Raw genomic sequence first — 18,537 nt, 5'->3', positions numbered from 1 at the left:
GACCAAACATGTGTTTTGGATATTTTTCAGATTGTGGGATATTTGCACATATTTTGCAGATAGGACCCAAGTTTAATTTGTGTTTCATATATACAGTACCTGGCTTATACACATAGTCAGAAGGGGTTTTTTTTTTTGCAATATTTAAAACAATTTTGTTTATAAAGAAATTTTTGTCTACCCTAAACCATCAGAAAGCAAAGGTGACACTCTCTCAGCCTCATTCAGGCAATTTTGGATTACTTTGGATTTTGAAATTCTGGAGAAAGGATTCTCAACATGTAATTTGGAGACTGAGGTGAAAGTTCATTGAGGAGACAGAATTCTTGTTGAAGGGGCAACTTTACCCTCTCTTCTACTTATCAGGACAATTTGAATGGGTAAGAAAAGGGGAAAGAAGGGAGTGATTTAAATAACTGACTTTCCCATTAATCCTTTTTTTTTATAAATGTGTAAGCTTATACCTGAACATTAGGAAGATCTTCCTGACTGTAAGAGCTGTTCAGCAGTTGAACTCTCTGCCTCAGAGTGTAGCGGAAGCTCCTTCCTTGGCAGCTTTTAGACAGAGGTCAGATGAGCATCTGTCGGGGGTGCTTTGGTTGTGCCTTTCCTGCATGGCAGGAATTTGAACTAGTTGTCCCATGGGTTCGCTTCCAACTCTGATTCTATTATTCTAAACCAAGCTCATTACAATTAGACTGTAGTTCCATTCTTAAAACCAGGATTTTTTAAAACAAACATGTAGTACTTCTATCGGTTTAGGTTCTTTCTTATAGGCTTTTTATTTCAGCAACTGTGGCAGCCTTGAATTGCAAACAAGACATTCATTTTTCTTTCTAATGGTCAGTTTTGTTTCAGTTTCAATATGCCTTGGTCGCTAGCTCATGCCAAAAAACCCCCTCAGAGTAAGACTCAAACTTGAAATGTCTATGACTGATAGGTAGAAGCATGGTGTGATGATTGGAATTCTTTTATTTTCATGTAGTGAAAATAATTTTTTCAGCATGGCAAATCAGAATATATTATTATTACAGTAGAGTCTCGCTTATCCACCCTTCGCTTATCCAGCGTTCTGTATTATCCAACGTAGTTGGCCTTTTAGTAGTCAATGTTTTTGTAGTAAATGTTGCAATATATTTGGTGCTAAATTCATAAATACAGTAATTACTACATAACATTACTGTGTATTGAACTGCTTTTTCTGTCAATTTGTTGTAAAACATGACGTTTCAGTGCTTAATTTGTAAAATCGTAACGTAATTTTATGTTTAATAGGCTTTTCCTTGATCCCTCCTTATTATCCAACATTTTAGCTTATCCAACGTTCTGCTGGCCCTGTATTCTCTGTATTCATACTTTTTTTGCAAATGACACATGTAAAACAAAATACAGATTAAAAATACATACAAAATATTACTTATGTAAATATCTGAAGAATGATCAGTTTTGTTATTCAACACAAAACACACAAGCCAGTTAAAACATCAGTTTAAAAGAGCATATAAGAACAATGCATTTCAAACAATCTGGACCCAAATAAAACCCATATTTTAAAACAGAAAAGTTCCTTTAATTTGAGAGTCAACTCATTTGAAGAGAGTTCTACAGTTTGCTTGGACTGCTGAAAAGACAAATTATCATATATCATATAATATCAGCTGTGGATAGCATAGGAAAAGGTTCCCACCCTTGTGGTGTTTGTTTTGCTGTCTGTGCCTCTGTTCAGATTTCACCTCACTTTCTCTCCCTGTGATCATTTGATTTTGAAAATTTTGGCTTGTGAAAACAAGTATTGATGCTTCAGTGCAGACACCTTTTTACCATTTTACCATAATAACTCTTTCAGGAGTTAATTTCCCTTCTGAGGGATAGATTCCTCCCATTTCCTGTTGTCTCACCCCTTTGTTTCATTTATAAGGGTCCTTCATACAGCCTTATATCCCAGAATTTCAAGGCAGAATATCCCACAATATCTGCTTTGAACTGGGTTATCTGAGTCCACACTGTCATATATTCCAGTTCAATATGGATTTTATACAGCTGTGTGGAAGAGGCCTAAGTCACATGTTTGTAACTCAGAGACTGCCTGTATCTTTTAAAATGTAACATAATGGTTATGATCATGTTGTTGTCAGTCCTACAGTATTCAAATTTCGCCTATATATACAGTTTTATTTGTCTCCAAGTGCTGAGTGAAATATCCTTGCAGAACTCCAAATAAAAGAGGATACTATCATATTTCTGACTGGCCACTTGGTGTGGATTGAGTTTTTCTTTTGTGCATGTCCTGAATCTCATTAAAGTCACCAAGCAGCAGAAAGCTTTAGAATGATTATGCAGAAGTAACCTCCTTTGAGTTATATTATATGATATATGATATTGAGTTCAATGAAACATACCTCCAGAGTACCTGCTGTACTCTGGCAAATTGTTTTAAAGAGAGATGATAAGAAAATGGTTGTTATATTGTGGAAGAGGACCTCTGAGGCCCGGGCCGTAGTCAGTAAAGAATTTCGGGGGCGGTTTTTAGTGAACCATGAAGAGTAGTCCCATAACGCAAAATAATTTAGAAATCAGGCTCCATCGATAAACTTCAGTGGACAGTCAGGACAGATAATTTTCAGTGGACACACATAGGGATTTGGTTAACTAGTTAAAATTCATGAGTAAACAAGTTTAAAAAAAACCTGAAAAATTCAAGGGGGGGGGGTTGAACCCCTACCTCCCCCCCCCCTTGGCTACAGCCCTACCTGAGGCCCCTTCCACACATCTGAATGAAATTCCACATTATATGCTTTGAACTGGAATATATGGCAGTGTGGACTCGGGTAGCCCGGTTGAAAGCAGATATTGTGGGATTTTGCAGTTGTTTGCAGATTTCGCCTGTTGACAAAGGTGTCTAAAGTGTTGATGGCCCTCTGGACAGTGCAGATTATTTGTAGAGCCAGCATGTTGTAATAGGATGGTATTTTTATACTGGAGAAGCAATGCAGTTTTACTCCACTTTAACTTCCATAACTCAATACTATGGAATCTTGGGATCTGTATTTTGGAGAAGCATCGGCACTGTTTGGTAGAGAAGGCTAAAGGCCATCTAAAACTACAGCAGTCATGATTCCATAGCATCTGAATATGGTGGTTACAATGGTGTTAAGCTGCATAAATTCTGCAGTGTAGATGCACCCCAGGAATCCCCAAATTATTAATCTTTAGCAGCGGAAACTTACTGACTCTCTCAGTCTATGCGGAAGGCAATGGCACTTGCCCCCCCCCCCAAAAAAACCCCAATGATGGGTTTGCATTAGCGTTGCCGTAAGTCAGAAATGATTTCAAGGCATAGACCAGCAAGAGTATCATCTAAGCCAGGGATGGGAAATTGATGAAATTGGTATGCTGTCTCCTACCTCTACCTTTCCCAGGGCTCATTAAAATAACTTCTGTTAGTACAGGGTTCTTCACCTTTTTTGTCTGTGCCATGTATCTGTTTGGCAGTCTGACAAAGCCTATTATATAACCCCTTATGATAAGATAATGATACTTTGAGATATCAGCAAAACTGATGTGAAAATATGTATAGTTTCTATTGATGACAAAGTCATGCTAGAACTGCTAACCCTTGGGGCCATAAATGAAGGGGTTAGTGAAAATGCATATCATTCCCCCCCCCCCCTCTGAAATAGAGCCTACAGCACCTAGTCTTCATTGATGGTTTCTGAACTATTAAGCAGAGCTGACCCTGCTTGGCTTCCAGGATCAGATGAAAACTTGAGCATTACACATTGTATAGTCACATTTCATAATTCAAAGAATAAGTACCATACAGCATATGCACTTGCTCTGTGGTGCATTATATTGGTGGATTGGCAGCATTCCATCTTCAGAATGAGGCTAAGCATGTATGAGATAAGGCATGAAATTTCACAAAATCAATAAAAGGTTGTCTTTTTCAAGAAACCTGAATATAATACAACCACTGTTTTCTTCAAAAATTGAAAAGAAATATTCAATACAAAAATAGAGTAAAAAGGGGGATTTTGACCACACTTCCGAACTTGTTTCATATGTGACAATTTTGCTGTCATATTTATTCTAATTTGGTATAGCAGTTGTGGTGGTGGGGTGCCTTCAAACCCTTTCTAACCCATGGCAATCCTATCACTTATCACGGGGCTTTCTTGGTTTTTTTTTTTCATGTTAGAAGTGATTTGAGAAACTGCAAGTTGCTTCTGGTGTGAGAGAATTGGCCGTCTGCAAGGACGTTGCCCAAGGGATGCCCAGATTTTAAAAATGTTTTTACCATCCTTGTGGGAGGCTTCTCTCATGTCTCGCATGGGGAGCTGGAGCTCACCAGCTCTCCCCGGATTTGAACCGCTGACTTGTCCATCAGCAGTCCTGTCGGCACAGGGGTTTAACCCATTGCGCCACTGGGGTTTTTGGCTTTCTTGAGGATGTTTATTCAGAAGGGGGTTGCCATTTCCTTTCACTGAAGCTGAGAGAGTGTGACTTGTTGAAGGCCACCCAGTCGGTTTCCATGGCTAAGCAAGAATTTAAACTCTGGTTTCCAGTCATAGTTAAACGCTCAAGACACTACACCATGCTGACTCTAATACCTCATCAAATGCACACATTTTTTGTCAAAGGAGATGTATCCATAATCAACTATATTGCTGCGGTTACATGGGTGTCAAGGTGTACTAGCTCAGTAGAAAACATTTGTATAAATAGCACTTTATGAAGGCGAGTCCAAAATTATCCACCCTCTGTCTGTAGAATGTATTTTAACAACTTTCAAAAAAATGAAATACAACATTTTTGAAATAATCTCCCTGCTTTATAATACACTAGCTTGAGGACCCGGCGGTGCCTGGGTCATTTGAGAAAGGCATTGTTTGCCTGTGTTCGAAGTTTAGTGTAGATCCAGTGTCAGCTGGGTTCAGTTGGTGCAGGGAACTACAACTCCCATATGCAAGTTCCTTCATACACAGTCCATTCCCCTCCCAGCACCGCCCGGATGTAAAGTAAGCCATGGAGGCTCTATTTCTGTGGATGCAGGTGAACTATAACTCCCTTTTCCCCAAACTTTGCAATATGTTGTATTGGTTATGGGGGCTCAGTGTGCCAAGTGTGGTCCTGGTGTACCATTGGTAGGGTTAGAAGTGCTCCTTCATTGCAGGTGAACTATAAATACCAGTACCTACTACTCCCAAATGTTTAGGGCAATTCCCCTCCAAAACCCACCAGTATTCAAATCTGGGCATATCAGTATGCATGGCCAGTTTGGCCCAGACCCATCATTGTTTGGGTTCATAGTGTTCTGGGTGTAGGTGAACTACAACTCCTCTAAATTTCCCAGTAGGAGTCACAGTGGTGTGACTTGATGCAGGATGAAGTACAACTTCCACCATGTGAAGTCAATCCCCAAACTCCTCCAGTAAGTTTAGTTGCTGCTCAGTTGTGCTGTGTTTGTTATGCAGACAGATTTGAAAGGGAAGGGCAGTGGGCGGGGCCATGCAAATTCCACACCAATGGAGAACCCTGGGATGCCTGCCTGTGGTTGAAGAAAAAGCAAAATCTAGGATGAAATGGTCCCCAAACGAAAGCATTCCTTGGGTGGTGGGTCATAGTGTTTCGGAAGGACATTGGCAGGGGCTGGGATACATGTTCATGGAGCTCGCTGTAACCGCAATGTCAGTGCAAAGGGGTGACTTGCTGGATTCTGAGCCCTGGGCACTGTAGCCTGTTTGTGGAGGCCTGAGGCTGTCTGTGTGAGTGGACACCTGTGCCACATACACATGGGTTTTCGCTTTTATTATGGATTTAGATTAGATTAGATTTAGATTTAGATTAGATTTTGTCTATTTGTCAACAAGCTTTCACATTCCCTTATTAAAAACTATTTTAGGCTGAGCTGTGAATCACATGTGCACCACTGTTTTCACCTCTTCATTGGACATGAATCTTCATCCTTGTAGGGCTTTTTTCAGGGGATCAAACAGGCTCACAGGAAAGCTGAAGCCTATACTTCAGACAGAACACAGAGGAGTTCTAGCCAAGGGCATTATACCATTGCATGACAATGCATGTCTGCACACCACTGCCCATACAGTCAACATTCTTGAAAACCTTCATTGTGAAGTGTTAAAGCATCCGACTATAGTCCTGATCTTGTCCCATCAGACTACTGCCTGTTTGGGAATAACTGATCTATGTCTTTAATATATAAAGGCTACATTGTACCCCACCTCGAGCATTTAGGAGAGGTGAATAAAAATAAATTATTATTCTTTAAGAAAATAACTTTGGCACAGAACTGCCATGTTATGAAAAACACAGTTTATTCAGAATATGAAATTGAATTCATTATAAAATGGCTATAAATGGACCTATGTGGGGAAACCCCTTATGAATAAATTAAAAACATCAATATTAGAAAAGGAAAGAATATTATTTTTCTCCACAAGTTTTCTATTATGTAAAGCAGAAGAAACATATAAATCTCAATAAAATGAATTAAAAAAGGAAACCAAGACTAGGAATCTGTAATAATTATCTGAGATTGAATTTATTCTTATATAGTTTTAAGAAATGATTTACAGGCAGTAAACATATCTACATTTTCTTAAACAGTTTAGCCATCGTTCTAAATCAGTGGTTCTCAACCTATGGGCTGTGGCCCAGCAGTGGGCTGCGAGAACAAAAATCCAGTCTGCAAACCTTCTTCCTCTTTATTTATTTATTTTAGTTATTTTATTTCCACTCCTTTCCGCAGAACTGACCATTGCATTGGATAGACCACATTAGCTCTGGATTATTAAATATGGTTTTCTTTGGGTGATCAGATGGCGACTACTGGATGACATGTGTTCTGTATCAGAAACTAGACCTGATGTAGTCTATCCAATGCAATTTTCTTAATCAGCACCCCAAATAACCAAACCGAATCTAAAGTTGACAAAAAACTTATTTGTAACCCTTTTGGTACTAATGTTGGAGAATGGTTAAAGTGGTCCCTGGTGAAATGGTTTGTGGTCAAAGTTGGCCCTGGTCAAAAAAAGGTTGGGAACCACTGTTCTAAATGAAAGTATTTCATAAGCCTCTCCCTATTTTTTCTACCTCTCGCCCTTCAAGGCAGTTACATCTCTAATGCTAACAAATTCATGCCATTCTGTGAATTTTAAATGAGAAAGAACTTTATAGACTTCAGCTTTTCTTCTGGGCACATATGAAGTCCACATCTGTACCTTAACCCATTTGAAATAGATAAATGGTATGCTTACTGAAATGATGAAAACTGCATGCTTGTAAAATTATATGATTCTCGTGCTTTTGAACTTGCAGCATAGGAAATAATTTTGTATGTAGATTATTTTCTTTGGATCTTCTAGCTAGGATTAAGGCAAAATATGACTTTGCATGATTTAATATTTTAGCTGTTTTAATAAATAAATTAACATATATTTGTGAATTGTAATTTTGCACTGGCTAAAGTATTAACAGAAAAGCTGCTTTCAAAACAACTTACCCATATATACTCGAGTATAAGCTGACCTGAATATAAGCCAAGGCACCTAATTTTACCACAAAAAACTGGGAAAACATTGACTCCAGTATAAGCCGAGGGTGGTAAATTTCAGAAATAAAAATAGATACCAATAAAATTACATTAATTGAGGCATCAGTAGGTTAAATGTTTTTGAATATTTAGATAAAGCTAAAATTTAAGATAGGACTGTCCAATTCTGATCAAATCATTATTCTCATCTTCTTCAATGTAAATGCTCTTATGTATCCTTTTAATAATAATAGAGTAAAATAATACATGTAATAATAAATAGAGTAAAATAATAAATATAATAATAATAATAATAAGATCAGAGTGACATACTAAACATATTATTAATAATAAAAAATAGAGTAAAATAAATGTAATAGTAGCAACAATAATAGAGAAAAATAATAAATGTACCATATATTCTCGAGTATAAGCTGACCCAAATATAAGCCGAGCAGGACCCTCACCCGAGTATAAGCCGAGGGGGGCTTTTTCAGTCTTAAAAAAAGGGCTGAAAAACTAGGCTTATACTCGAGTATATACAGTACATTTAAATATATATATATATGTGATGCATTATGTTGAAAAGGTACTGAAAGAAATTGTTCAGTTAAGTTGTTAGTGGTAGACTTATATTGGACAGAAAGTTAGATTGCTGTGTTCAGTTTATCCACTGTAAATTAAGTAGCCAGTAAAATGCATATTACAGGAAAGTGTGTTTACTGTAAGTAGCTTTTGCAAATTTTGAAGGAACAGATGTCAGGCTGTGCATATTGTGTGTATCATGGTTACAGAGTGAGTGTCTGGGAAAAAATGAACCAAATCCTTGCTGTAATTACTGACACCAGCAGTATATTATTGTGATTGATTGTCTGTGCTGGGCTGCAGTTCCATGCAGATAATTTTAGAAAAACAAGGTTATATAAGGAACACTAAACACAGTAGGAAAACAGAAATGAAGCATTATAATGAATGCATGCTTTTAGTTTGCGCATCTGTATTGTAGAATTAATTAAGCTTGACACCAGCACTCTTTGGTAGAGAAGACTACAGATCTTATAAAACTACAACTCCCAGGATTCCATAGCATTGAACCATGGCAGTTAAAGCAGAGCTAAATATCATTAATTCTGTAGTGTAGGTGTACTCTTATCTACACTGGGATTGATCTTGCTCTTTGTACCCAGATGGGTAACTCCTAGTATGAAGATGTGTGGTGCTGGTAAGTCCTGTTTGGTAAGAAACTATGAGATAATGGATCTATGCACACCCTGCCCATCCATCTTAACAGTGGCCCTTGCCAATTGCTGAACTAATTGGGAGCCATTCTATCTCACAGTTTCCTTGGATAGTTTATTATTGAAACAAAATATATTTCTCTGTATTAAATCAGGAACACATCCATGTCCTTGCTTCCTGCCTGGATGTACCTCAGCTTGGTATCTGGCACCATTGGATAAATCATCTGAATACACATAGCAGGAGCAGGCTGTGCCCAAACCCTAGGGAATGTAAGTCTCTTGCCTTGATATGCCAAAGCAAGAAAAGGAGGGGTAGGGTTTTGTTTTTTTGACAGCAAGATCTTTATTGTTCATTGTGTTTTGTTCTTTAGTCCACATAAATATATAACATTCTTTCATTACTCAAATGTTGATATAAATATGTACATTTGATGTTGTCTTGCTTGGAGGCAGGTGGTATGAATAACACAACACACAAGAATTAAGAGAAAGGAAGGCTATAATTTCTGAGAATAATATGACACGTTATTATAGTTGACCTTGGATGAAACCTGCAGAGTAGTAATGAAGCTTACACACAGGATTAGCTGTACCCCTCATGCCGTTGACACATATAATATAAATAAGAACATGACCAATTCTTTTTCCAACAGGTCAAAATAATCAAGGTTTGTGTTCTGGAGTGATTAGTTGTTACACCAATGCACTTTCATTTATAGAACATGGTACATGCATGTATTATCAGGGATGACAGGTTTTAAAATTACATTTCTGATCCACAAATTTACTGTTTTCATCCTGAATGACAAATCTGATTCACAGGTGGACATCATGATTACAAGCACCATGCAGGGAGGCACATGGCAAGAAACAACATGGGGGAAAGAGTACACAGTTTGAACTCGAAGTCATTTATGGTCAGACTATTATGGGCATACTCCGTGTTTGTATGCAGTGTCCAATATATAATAAAAAGGTTGTTTTGATTTTCAAGATTTACCACAACAGACAAATTTCAGCCTAACTCAGTCACTAATTCCTACTAGAAGAAACTCACTAAGTTAATTGTGGAATGGTAAATTAGCAGTTATATCATTTCAATTGTTTCAATGAATTTACTCCAGTTGGGACTAACCAACTTAATGTATATACAAAGCACCCACAATTTTCCTAGTGTGAAATAAGCTTAGAAATAGATACTGTATATACTCGAGTATAAGCTGGCCCAAATATAAGCTGAGGCACCTAATTTTACCACAAAAAACTGGGAAAACATTGACTCCAGTATAAGCCAAAGGTGGTAAATTTCAGAAATAAAAATAGATACCAATAAAATTACATTAATTGAGGCATCAGTAGGTTAAATGTTTTTGAATATTTAGATAAAGCTAAAATTTAAGATAAGACTGTCCAACTCTGATCAAATCAATATTCTCATCTTCTTCAATGCAAATGTGCTTATGTATCCTTTTAATAATAATAGAGTAAAATAATAAATGCAATAATAATAATAAGAAGAATAAGAAGAAGATCAGAGTGAAATAATAAATGTATTAATAATAATAAAAATAGAGTAAAATAAATGTAATAGTAGCAACAATAATAGAGAAAATTAATAAATGTAATAATATAAATAATAAGAGAGAAAAATAATAAATGTACCATATATTCTCGAGTATAAGCTGACCCAAATATAAGCCAACCAGGACCCTCACCCAAGTATAAGCCGCTGGGGGCTTTTTCAGTCTTAAAAAGAGGGCTGAAAAACTATACTCGAAAAATTATACTCGAGTATATACAGTAAGTGTTTTAACAATGCCAACAAGCACTAGTCGTATAGACACAAAACCCTATTTATTATCCTTGTTTAGTATCATATTGTCTTCCAATGCATTTTAGATGATGCCCAAAAGCTTGTTCTGGAGGGCAACCTATCATTGTAGAGCAGAATTTCATGGCCCATGCAAAGCCATGATGAAAAGGATAGTTTATTATCCAGATGTCTCTACTGTATTTAGGCTGTTAATGATTACATTTATACAATAAATGTTGATCACAGCCCCCAAATTATTGTCGAATAACTTTACTTTGCAACTTCTACTAAGACATTGGATAGGTAACTAAATATTGAGTGATAGATATGTCTTTGTCAGTAAACTTTGAATCCACATTTAATTTTTCCTCTCTTACTACTGCACTAGTATAAATTGCAGAATCATGTTTAGAGATGCCATATTCTTTATGCAGTAAATACTTTGCATATGACATTTTTATTCATCTGGAAGCAACAGATTTTTCTAACAGACTTCACAATGTTATTCAATGCTGTGATTACTCACTGTGTGTAAAAAGCATTTTTTATTCCAAAGTTCTCTGGGAAATATTTGGCAGGAGCACTGAAAATATTTGACTTGTTCATGTGGGGTTCATTTTCAAGCAGTGTACATAGGTTATATGCTTGAAATAAAATTAAAAAAATGATAGATTTATGGCCATTACACAGTTCAATGTTAGTGGCTTTTTGTTTTGGCATATTTTAAGGTACAGTATATAGCAAGGCTTAACTGTCTCTTAACAGTTGTGATGCAAGTTTGGGATGTGAAGAGGAATAATGTTTAAATCTGTAGACTGAAATCTCCAGAGTTAACCCATAGATGTCATCTGTTGAAGAGATAGCACTTTGCCTCCTGGCAAAAAGGATCTTCAGCTGGTGCGAGACAAGCAGGAAAGGACTGGAATCGTTCCATCCTCTGCGAATAAGTAATTGGCACTATGGAAGCTAACAGTGCAAATAATTTTGTTCTGTATGCACATGAGGTGCAAAAAGACCTCAGGTGGATATATAGTGTTGTTCTTTTGTACATGACCATTTTTATGGGCTAGATAAAAGCAGCATTTGTGTGTGAGGCAAATAACCTATACTGCTACTACTGGTTGGGTATCCCTTATCTGAAAAGCTCAGAACCAGAAGTGTCTTAGATTTTGAATTTTTTTGGGTTCTGGAATACTGTACTTGCATATACCTTGAAAAGCAGACCCAAATCCAAACACAAAATTAATTGATGTATATGCAGACTCTACCACCACCAGTACTACATCAATGCCATCACCACCACAGCCTTTTTGTACTGCTTCATATAATAATCAGGCATAATGACCAAATATATACAAAGTCAGTCAACATTGTTCTCTCTGTCTTGAAGATACTACAGGATCCATTTGCATATAAATAATAAAACAGTGTGTTGGCCCAAACTGACGGATTTTAATGTAGGTTTACAGACAAAATTAATTTCTAGGGGGAAAAAACATTAGAAAAGGCCACCATGGAGTTACAGAATTGTACTATATAATGTTTCCTAGTGCATTACATATTATTATTATTATTATTATTATTATTATTATTATTATTAGTAGTAGTAGTAGTAGTAGTAGTAGTATTGGTCTTTACATCAGAGCCAGTGTGTAAAATCTTAACTGCAGGAAATAAAAGACCCTGAAGATTATTCCAAGCTTTCATACTTTCAATTCTTGCTGCATTGGGGAGTATTGAGAATACATTTTGATGCATTACATTTTACTCTGTACCTTCAAAAACTGATCAGATCAATAAAGGTCCATCAAGCTATATTGTTTGGTCTGTCATTTTGTTTAACTATTCAGTGATTTCTCTCAAAATTATATTTACTTTAGAACATGGCTTCTTAAACTTTTTCCACTCCTTCCTTCCCAAGAAATTTTTACATGACCCAGGTATATAGCAATATAAAATAGGCATAAATACCAAACATTTACTGATAATAAATCAGCATTTGCAAGGCTTGCTAAATAGGCAGATTTTCCTTTTTGTGGAGTTGAGCTGAAACATTTTCTGCAAGTTCCACTGTAAATACTGTTGTTGCTAACAGATTTATGTCAATGGGTGGTGTTCAGAAACCTTTTAGTGATTCCATTTTTTTGTGATTTCAGTGCTGAACTAGAGGGACTCTATTTGGGATTGTGACCCATAGTTTAAAGGGCAGTGCTTTCTGATAATATTATGACTTGTAATCATAATTTCACACGTACCTCTTGATTCAGGCCAAACAACTTCCATTATTACATAGCATCTTTTTTTTGCTAAGGTGCAGAATTATGAAATAGCACACGTGTCACTCCCAAGTTGCAGTGGTATATATAATTGTGATATTACTGTGCAATCCCCATATCTACATGAGATAGATTCCTGAACTTACTATAAAAGCAGGAAACCATGGATAATAGGTTTCTGAATGAAATGAATAACTTTTGCTGGACATTAACAGAGTCACCCTGAGGGAACTAGGAAGTTCATAGCAGTGGAATATTTAGTCTGATGTAGGTAGGCGTAACTGCAGTTTCTGGTTCCACGAGTGTAAGCATTGTATTGTATTTGGAGAAGCAAAGATTATGGTGACGATGATTTACTGCTAGGCATCAAAACAGGTGAGTAAAATCCAAAGATCTAAAATCTTGTCTTGTGAATTTATCTTTCACAAGATCATTAGATGTTCTAACCGTAAATCAACCACTTTGGTGAAAGATCCTGCTTTCAACAGGATACACAAGTGGGTATCTATCTGAGAGTGCTTTTCTCTCAAAGGCATGCAATGGCTGATCAACCATCTGCATTGGGCTATGCGTTTTATCTATAATGAGTTCAGTTTGACAGGAACAGGGAGTTGTGAAGAGTGTCTCAGAAAGGTTTTATGTTCTACAAATTTAGCCCCCTGCATCTTATGTCCCTTAAATTGTGGGAAGGATGTATCTCTCTGAGTTTAAGACATTGACTGTATTGTTCCCTGACAACTCTGGTGAACTAGCAGGCAAGAAGACCCAGTCAGCAGCAATATGTGTAAAGCTTTGGCTGCAGCTGCTACCTGCAGAGGCTTCTTGGAGCCAGGAAGAAAGGAGAGACAGGAGTATCTTGCTGGCTCATACTTAAGCTTAACCAACACAATCCTACCATACATACACACTTTGAACTAAGAGGGGGATTTGCTTTGCAGCTTAAAGGCCTGTAGAGGCAAGAAGTAAAACATTCATCTAGCATGAATGTTTTCTATAAACAGTCATACCAATGGGAGGCATATGCAAATGTAATCTTTAGATACTAATTAGGGGAAATTCTCATTTGAAACCATTTTGGAAGGGTTGTTGTGTGTTTTCCGGGCTGGAAAACACACAACAACCTTGTCATTCTGGCCATGAAAGCCTTCAACAACACATTTTGGAAGAGCCTACTTAAATAAAAAAAATACATACTTGATACTGAAGTGTTTAACACATGCCAGTAGAAATTAATACCTTTAGCTGCATTTATTTTTCATGCTATTTTTGAAAAAGTGGGCATGGGCAGAAATTGTGAGTACAATTAGCATCAAGCAGATAAATCCATCCCTAATCCTGTTTATGCTCCACATCAGGCAAATGTGCCAAAATTGATGTAGACAAGCTCTTGGCTTATCATAATAATTTTAAGAGCAATGGACTATTGTTTTTGTTAAGACTTTTCTTAATGCTGAGTGCTGAGAAGAAACAAGTGCAACCTACTTTTTGAAGGACCCTGCTTGTTTCTTGTGTTGGTTGAACAACGTGGCAGTAAAGATTATCTTTATTCCTTGTAATTAAATTGACTTTTAAAAATACAATGGCAAGTGGGTGCCGAATTAAATAAATAGCATGATATCTAATGTATACCTAAATCCCTTGTAAGAACAGATGGTACCCTGTGTCCTTCTAGGTAATATGAGAAGAGAGTTAATGTTTTGAAAGAGCTAGCAATATAATCAGCATGATACTAATGAATGGACAATTCTTCCACTAAGGAAAATCTGTAGTGTGAGATGTAGTTTGAAGAAAGTTTAAAGTATCTGATTTTAAGTAAAAAAAATAATATTAAGGTCCTTTTTAATCTAGTTAAAATGGTGTTGAAATTCCACAGATTCACAGTTAAAAGTAAGAGAATAAAATATGTTAATGTTAATTGTTACTAAATGTTGCAATGTTGCAATGATTGTTTCTAAAAACATAGCTGTGTATGAGAAAGAAAACCTGTTACAGTGTAATTTTTCTGTCTCTAGTTAATTTTGTTAGTCTGTGCTTATAACATGTTATCCAAAGGAAACTTGTTTTCCCTCTTCCAGCACCAACAAGCATTAGCTTATTTTGTAATGAGATCACAATAGCTAAGCAGGAAACAGGTGGAGAAATAGTAAATACATTTATTTGTCTTATTTTGTACAACCAAAGGGATTTACCAAATATGTTCTCCCAGCTCCCTTGGTTTTGTTGGCCCAGCTGCAAAACTAACCCTTTTAAATAGATATTTTTATTAGACAAATTTTAAAATTAACCATAAAACAGAAAATGGAGAAATAGAAAAATAAAGGAGGGGGAAAACACATAAGTATAAATAGGAAAAGGGAAAAAAGGGGGGGGGGGGAGAAGGAGGAGGAGGAGGAGGAGGAGGAGGTCTGTGGGTACAAAAAACAGGGGAGATGGGAGAAAACAGAACAAAACAAAAACAGTTCATGAGTTCTGTTCTTCTTCCCTCCATTCAGTTCATTTTAACTCTATAAGAAATAAAAATATATATTCTTTCCCTTTTATCTCATCTTCCACGTTTTCCCTTCCAAATTCTTAAATTATTGCTTCATCTTAAGATATTCTTCAAAATTGTCCAATCAGTCATTTTTATACTCCTGCCGGTATTTTCCTTTAGTAAGACGATCAGTCTGTCCATATCTTTTATCTCCATTACTTTGTCCAACCAATGTTCCTCATCTGGTATTGTTTCTGATTTCCACATTTTCACAAAAACCATTCTTGCCGCAGTTATAAAGCTTTTCTTTGTTAGTACCTGCAAAAAGTTCTGAGTCAAACATTCCCAATAAATAATATTCAGGCTTCATTAGAAAATCCTTTTTTAGAATTATTTGGCATTCTTTATGGATAATTTTCCAGTAACACCCTGTTTTTTTTTTGACAAGACCACCACATGTGGCAATATGACCCTTCCTTTGTCTTACATTTCCAACATCTGTTATCTACCTCTTTATACATCACTCCTAATTTCTTTGGTGTCATATACCAGCGGTGGAGCATTTTTAACCAATTTTCTTTTAAGTCTGAAGCATAAGTATATCTCAGTCTTCTTGACCAAATCTCTTCCCATTCTCTCATCTGGATTGCTCTGCCAAAGTTTCTTGCCCATTTTATCATTGAATTTTTTTATTTCTTCTGTTTCTGTGGCCCATCCAAATAATTTATTGTACGTTTTAGTTATTAGTTTTTTCTCTGATTGTATTAATTTGTCCCAAAAGTCATCTTTCTCACTGAAGCCCAGTTTCTTGTCTAAATTAAAATGTTCTTTAAACCAACCTTAAATGGTTGAAAAGACACATGCAAACTGTTTCAGGGCCAATCCAGACAGAGCACAAAACACGCGCCCTCCTGCTTCTTCAAGTGGAGCGTTCAGATGAAACCCCACATAAAAGTGACTGCATTTGGCATAAAACATGAAAATCCTGCTTTGTCACAAATTGATTAGCCCATTAGACAAACGTGTTTGTGAAAAGCCCAAGTCTAATGGGCTATGGCCCTGTGTGAACAGGCCCATGGGACTTCCCTGCGGCCTGTCCAAACACCCATCCCTCACCTTCTGGGCTCCTGGGCTCCTTCCCCACCCCCTCCCAAAACCCCTTAAAAACAGGGGGGAATAAAAAGGCAGGGGTGATTAGGCCCTCCCTCACTTTTCTCGTGTGTAATGGTACACTCCATGAACTCTGCTGTTAGGCCCAATGGAGGCCAGTAAGTTATTTTTACTTTTTCCATCCATTTTAAAGGGGTTTTGGGAGGGCGTGGGGGCTGTCTCCCTGTCCTACTTAATGGTTTCAGGAGGGCATCTGGACACCCGCCCCAGAAAGCACATGTTTTTTGGGGCATGTGTGGTCTAGAACTCAGGAACTGTCAAATTATATTGGCACAAAGCAGGGTTTTCCTGCTTTGTGCTGAAGGAATTTGTTTTTACCTGAGGCGTCATTTGGACGCCCCAGGTGAAAACGCGAGAGGGTGCACATTTTCCACCCTGTGTGGATCTGCCCTAAGCAAAAGAATGAATAGGTGACCCCAACATTATGTTGGCAATAATGTAATGCCTTATTTTTGAAGTATAAAGTTTAGAATCTCAGAGATAAGCAGATTTTAAAAACTTTTCTTTCAACTAAATTGGAACAAGCAATATAAAGTAAGACATTTTTAAAGGTAAAGGTTTTCCTCTGATATGAAGTCTAGTCATGTCTAACTCTGCGGGTTGGTGCTCATCTTCATTTCTAAGCTGAAAAGCCAGCGTTGTCAGTAGACACCTCCAAGGTCATGTGGCCGGCATGACTGCATGGAGTGCCATTAACTTTTTGCCAAAGCGGTACCTATTGATCTATTCACATTTGCATGTTTTCAAACTGCTAGGTTAGCAGAAACTGGGGCTAATAGCGGGAGCTCACTCTGCTCCCCAAATTCGAACTGTTGATCTTTCAGTCAGCAAGTTCATTAGCTCAGTGGTTGAATCTGCTGCGCCACCAAGGGCAAAGTAAAAATTGTTGGCTTCTCTGGTAAGGTCATTCTGCAAAGTATTGACTTCATTTGTACAAGTTGTTGGGGAAGAGAAAGCTAGGAATGGGCGCATTCTGTTTAACCTGTGGCAGTCCCTTCATGTCATACTCATAAATTTTGAAAAGGGTTGTGTATTTGTGGTCTAGAAAGCAGATTGGGGTCTCTAAAGAGGTGAGTGCTAAAATAAAATAAAAGAAAAAATTGACCATAGTCTCCTGGCTATTAAAATCAGTCGAGAAAGGATGTGGCAGAATTTGAAATGAAATTATCCTCTCAATGACAAAGTATCTTCCAAACAATGAATATGGGCCAGAGCAGCTGTACTAATAGTAGTGCAAGGACTAGTCCTGAACAATTCTTGTTTGTCTAAGAAAAATTAAGTTTTGTATCTGAGGAAAGAAACCCAGGATAATAGTATGCTTTCTCTATGTATTTTTATTGTGCGTCTATATTCTGATTTTCCCTGTTCTTTGGACAGATTATTCCAGCATGGGCTTGCAACAGAATGAGGAATATATCGAAATGAAAGATGTATTTTCCATAAAACTGAAACGCCGGCGTTTTGTTGGACAGCAAAAAGGTGGCTTATTGTTAGGTGTTGCAATTTTTCTGTGCCTGAAAAAAGAAGGCAACAAACTTAAAGATTCCATCATCGATCTGAATAACTTAAGTGAAGACCACTGTCATTTGTGGTTTCGATGTTTGAAAGAAATCTTGAATGGTAAGTTCTCTTCAGAAATACTTTAAAAAATGTTGCAAGAAGCCAATTGTGTAACAATACTCATTGATCTATTTCTAGATCTGTGTAGTCCAGATTTCATTTCCACTCCTCTCACTGCTTCAGACATCAGGAGGGAGGGTCTAATGGGAGCGGGGCTTCAATTTACTGCTCTGCTTTAGACAACTTTTGATTGCGTTCTTAATCCTGCCTAGGACAAGTTATGGCTCCTCCTTATGTCTAAATTCAGCCTAGATGTCAACAGTGAGGGCATAATAAAACCCACAGATACCTTACCATTAAATTATTAGATTCACTGGCTGCATACCATTTTCTTTTTTAGCTGCCCCATCAAACACTTAAGTGGCTGAGGGGAAAAAGGAAAGGGCCTGAGG

General features: G+C 37.1%; 1 protein-coding gene across 3 annotated transcripts in view; it reads left to right on the top strand.

The window, feature by feature from the left end:
* Positions 1–18,537, top strand: part of cerkl (ceramide kinase like) — a 53,162-nt gene that overhangs the window by 4,749 nt on the left and 29,876 nt on the right. For 2 of the 3 annotated variants that reach the window (XM_062963157.1, XM_062963163.1), the window contains exon 2: positions 17,903–18,145. The exons of the other annotated variant lie outside the window; for it this stretch is intronic. In XM_062963157.1, coding sequence (XP_062819227.1) covers positions 17,903–18,145 — 243 coding nt within the window. The remainder of the gene's footprint in view (positions 1–17,902; positions 18,146–18,537) is intronic. 3 annotated transcript variants of the gene reach the window in all.

The sequence above is a fragment of the Anolis carolinensis genome, chromosome 1 (assembly GCF_035594765.1).
Source record: "Anolis carolinensis isolate JA03-04 chromosome 1, rAnoCar3.1.pri, whole genome shotgun sequence".
NCBI lineage: Eukaryota > Metazoa > Chordata > Lepidosauria > Squamata > Dactyloidae > Anolis > Anolis carolinensis.
The sequence above is the reverse complement of the archived record's forward strand: the minus strand, read 5'-3'. Positions and strand labels throughout refer to the sequence as shown.